This window comes from Suillus subalutaceus (assembly GCF_016647625.1).
Source record: "Suillus subalutaceus strain FC151 chromosome Unknown DFJ58scaffold_175, whole genome shotgun sequence".
NCBI lineage: Eukaryota > Fungi > Basidiomycota > Agaricomycetes > Boletales > Suillaceae > Suillus > Suillus subalutaceus.
Genome location: NW_024540424.1, coordinates 92,785 through 97,553, shown reverse-complemented (window position 1 = coordinate 97,553; position 4,769 = coordinate 92,785). Strand labels below are relative to the sequence as shown.

General features: G+C 46.7%; 1 protein-coding gene across 1 annotated transcript; it reads left to right on the top strand.

The window, feature by feature from the left end:
• Nucleotides 1-425: 425 nt before the first annotated feature.
• On the top strand, nt 426-1,702 carry DFJ58DRAFT_816041 (Bicoid-interacting protein 3-domain-containing protein; the record flags this gene model as incomplete). Its single annotated transcript, XM_041391733.1, has 7 exons — nt 426-472; nt 521-642; nt 696-727; nt 804-1,045; nt 1,096-1,361; nt 1,409-1,440; nt 1,682-1,702. Coding segments are annotated over 7 exons (762 nt in total), but the record flags the coding sequence as incomplete, so codon positions are not given.
• Nucleotides 1,703-4,769: the final 3,067 nt, after the last annotated feature.

Genomic DNA, 4,769 nt, shown 5'->3' with positions numbered 1-4,769 from the left:
ACCTGGACCCGTGGCCCTCCCTATGACCTGTGTCAGGACCATCCTAGCACGCCCAAGGGCCTATGCCAGATCTCCCCACTACAATGGACTCGGGACAAAATTTAATGACTTGTTGTATGGAAATATTATCGCTGTTGAACATGTTCTTGAACTCCGAAATATTTCTGGATTCTTTTGCCTACCCAGATTCCGGTATGCTGGCGAGTTTTCGTTATGGGCCCCCGATAAGAGTTAACGTGCATATGTCGATGCCGCGCTGCGATCGTGCACTGTAAATTAGTAGTAGAACTAGTGCCTTTGACATATTCGGCATACCATCCGGCTTCTCCGTCCGGGTCGGACACTGAGCACCAGCGGTTCATTATGTAAATTATAACGGCACAAACCAACACTCAGTGCACACCACTGCAGTGATTATGCCAGTACATGCGGGTAGCCAAGCGGTCCCGATTTATGGAAACTATCATGGTAGGTGTCTAAAAAAGCTCCTCGTTTTGTATCTTGACGGAGAATTGTATAGATATTACTCCAAGCGTCCTTTCATCCGAGATCCACGACTGGCTTTGCTCCCCACTGAATTCTTCGTGGGTAAGCGAGTTCTAGATGTTGGATGCAATGAAGGCTGGGTGACTTGTGAGATAGGTAGGCTACTTTTGACGCGGTTCAGGACACCATTTGTTCAGTTCGGGAACCAGGACAGTCCAGGGGGGCACATCAGGTCATCGGAGTTGATATTGACGACACTCTCATCAGAGCTGCCTGGAAGAGAAGACGCACCGCCTGGAGCCTTCAGTCTCCTGAAGGTGGGAAATATCAATGAGGAGCGTTGCCCTCCGCCAAAACGACAACGACTCCTCGGTGATGCGTCCACTACGGACAGTAGTGCTCCCAATTACTTCCCTGCATCGTGCGAACATAGCTACGGCCCATTGCCCATCCCAGACAGAGGATGCGGTGCTTTCCCGCACAATGTCACATTCCGAACAGTTGATTGGGTGAAGGATGAAATACCGGAGGATTACGATCAATACGATATCGTTTTAGGGTACGTGTCATGGCTGTTCTTGAGGGGACAAGGCATCACCGATATGATAGGTTTTCTATCTCAAAATGGATTCATCTAAATAACAAGGACGAAGGACTGCAAGAATTTTTCTCCCGAGTTCATCGATGTCTGAAAGTTGGGGGTGTTTTCGTCCTCGAGCCACAACCTTGGGACACTTACTCAAAAGCTCGAAGGATGAGCGAGACTCTCAAAGAGAATGCAAATATTTACAACTCCGTCCAGATGGCTTTGGGGAACTACTGGAGAAGCTCGGATTTAGTCATGGTCAGCGTCTCGGGGTCACTGGGAAAGGGCGGTAAGTTGCGTTCATTCCGGAATAACTGAGTCTTATTAGATCATTAGGCTTCCGTCGCCCCGTTGATCTCTCACTTGAAGCAGCGATAAGATAGGATTTCTGTCTATGCTAAACCGGATATGTCGTTGCAGTGCTGCCACAAGAATTTTGGAGCATCATTATTCACACTGACAAGACACGTAAATTTATGGCGCCAACGATTCGTGTGGAATTCGGGTCCCGCCATGCTGTATCATGTGTATTTGTCTGATGCGCGAAAATTTATGGTCGTGCGTCTTTTAATGTTGTTTTTCACTGCCTTCGTATGAATGAATGGGTAGCAGCGCCAACCTTATGCGTAGGAGAAATTCATTGTATCACCGAAGCACCCCGAGCGAATTGTATCAATAGTTACATGGAAATCGATTGGCCATAGTTCACGGAGAACTGTGGGTAGCTGTGCATCCCGGACGAGACATACACAGTCCCGAGCTGGGTAGCAGCACCACACTTCCTACTCAGGAAAAGTCTACCTCACCACCGAAGCACCCCCGAGTGCAGTACTTTATTGCCGGGAGGCTCAAGCTATAGTTGGCGGATATCTGTAATAGCTGTGCATTCCGGACGCGACGTCCGTACCCCTGACCGAGATTCTGCAGAGCCTGTGCTCGCCAGGCAGTGCATCGCTCGTTTTACGAAGGTTCAAAATTGTATTCTAAGAGTTACAATTCTGCTGCGGACAAGTCATGAGCATGTGGATTCTTGTCGCCTAACCGCAGTCAGTGATTGACATGTAGTTTCAGTCAGGACTAGCGAGGTATGCGTATTTTCCGTCATCTTTTCAAAATACTGATTTTCAGTTGTTCTAATATTGCATATATGATATTATCCCTCACGCCCGAGATGTATATCATTGGAATGATTGAAGAATCGTCTTGATCTTCGCTTTAGCGCTCTCATCCGCGGCACTTAGTCGGGCGCCTGATAAGCGCCTATTGTGAAGCTCTGCAGAGAGGCTGTGGAGTCATTTGCCGGGATTTCCCAATAATCGGGCTCACCGGCTGATCGGCTCACCTTGCTCTGGATAATTTTGGATTTTGAAAGATTGAGGATTAGATGTACATGCGAGACTGCACGGGACTAAATTTAATTGTCGATAGCGTTATTCGATGCTTCCCGATAGTGTATGCCGTCACACGCCCCACTGCATGTATAAGTAGTAAGGACTACAATCAGAGTGCCGAGCAGTCATCCACTTCCCCGGTGAAGCAACATGTCTACAGCTGGCAGACACGCGCACACTGGCAGGAGTCGCAAAAGCTCCTGCAGCGGCTCTACCGCTCGACTGAGGCGGAAGACTTTTCGCAACTGCGACAGATCATCAAAGAAATAACACAGGCGGACCCCAACACACGGCACGATATCCTGATAAAAGGTTGGTAGATTAAACTCCCGAGATCGAAGAGTTTGCTGACTGAAGAGCAGCTGCTGATATATTAGGCAGCTTGACACAGGTTACCGTTCGCTTCTTGAAGAACAGGCAGCTTCGACTTCAACTAGTACTACTACTAGTAACGCTGGTTCTCCCATGCAATACCCGACCCCGGTTCATCCTGGTGAGTTAGTAGTAATGCTTCTTCCCGGAGAATCTTACTGATGATAGGCCAGTGTCACATTTTCTTCCTGAGAGTTGGTCAGTAAACTATGACCACTCGATGTCGATGTATCCATGTGTATTTTCTTCGCCGAATATAACACACGGCATGTATGCTCCCGCGAACATGGCTTCGGACTCGGATATTACGCATAACTATCTTATTTCAACTCCTAATCTGGATATTGATCGGAATACTTGGACCATATATTGTCTTATACTGTATATTCTGCAGCTCAAGAGGTGTGCGTTCGCAAAATCCCGAACACAGTGCTCAACTTTAGATAAGCAAAAAAACCTTAATACATAGCCACATGAAGTTACGAGCGACACGTTTTGAGTTCCTCGCCAGCGGTCTCAAATCATCGTAAAATCGTTTTGCCGAGTACCGTAAAGGGGGTGTTTTTACTACTGTAGAATAGATCTAGATAGTGATTTTAATGAAACACGAGCACGTAAAGACGGTACCTGCTAAATGTCAGATCTTGGATGTGATTTTCGAGAACACGTGAGTGATTAATATCAATACGACGCGTCAATATCGATTCGACGCGTCTCGTCAACGACTCGCATCTCTCTCTCTTAAACCTCATTCATTATGTATTCTACGACTCATCAATTTACACGTTACGACTCATGGTTTGCTTCAAGTAATAACGACAACAACACTGACATATATCACGGACTTCGAGGACGATTCCTATCAAACGACGCATTACGGATCAAATCATCATTCACATTATTCTAATACATCATCTGGACATTCGCAGACTCCGACTATAGATTTTGAAGTACCATCACACACGGACAATCATTTGCATGGCTCATCTCGTTGTATACTTGACTATACCTCATTTAATTCTCGCTCTCTGAGTCGACAATCCTCGACCGACAGCCAATCATCAAATACGTCTTCGGTTCCAGCCTCGGTCTCGGATATCGACATCGATATCGAGGCACAATTTAAACTCAATACGCCTAAGTCCCTGTATGTATTATTCAAGGCCAATCGGCTACAAGTATCGGATCAGTTCGGGGATCAATGGAGAATTCTTTGTCCTGAGTGCGGAGACTGGTGCCAGACCAGTGTCCACACAGGCCTACCTCTATGGGCACCTGGTCAGTTCAAGTCACTCACTAACCACCGAGGAAGCAAGAAGTGCGCAGTGACTGCTGCAAAAAAGCAAAATTCGACATCTCAAAAAGCCAGTACATCGGCTAATCAGGCTGGGCCTTCCCATGACAAAAGGTGCATTCATTTCGGTTGCATTTCTTTAGTAATACCAACTGATTGTTATCTCAATCACCTCGTTGTCAACAGCACCTATCAGACTATAATACGTTCTGTTAACCAGTACACTGTGTGTCCTGGAATTCCCATCAACTGGCCTGACGACCTCCACTCATTCTACATGTCCTTTCCTTGGGCACGATACCATGATGGACCAGACGGGCTCCCATTCACCGTCGACATCACAGTTCCCCGACTTCCGCGTGCTCGATCGAAATTGTGCACACATCTCACTGTATGGGAAGATTACCCTTGTGAAGAGTGCGGTGAGATCTATGTGCATGTCTATCGTCTCATCGATATTGCGCGTAGTCCCAAGGCGCACACAAACTATCAGTATCTCGGTCTCGCACATATGCGAGATACTGTTAGAAAACACGCTGGTCAACTCAACCAATTGAAGCTGCAGGTAAGTTTTATTTACTATTCATCTGTATCAATGTAATTAATGCTCTATAGACCTGTAACTGACTCGCGCAGATAT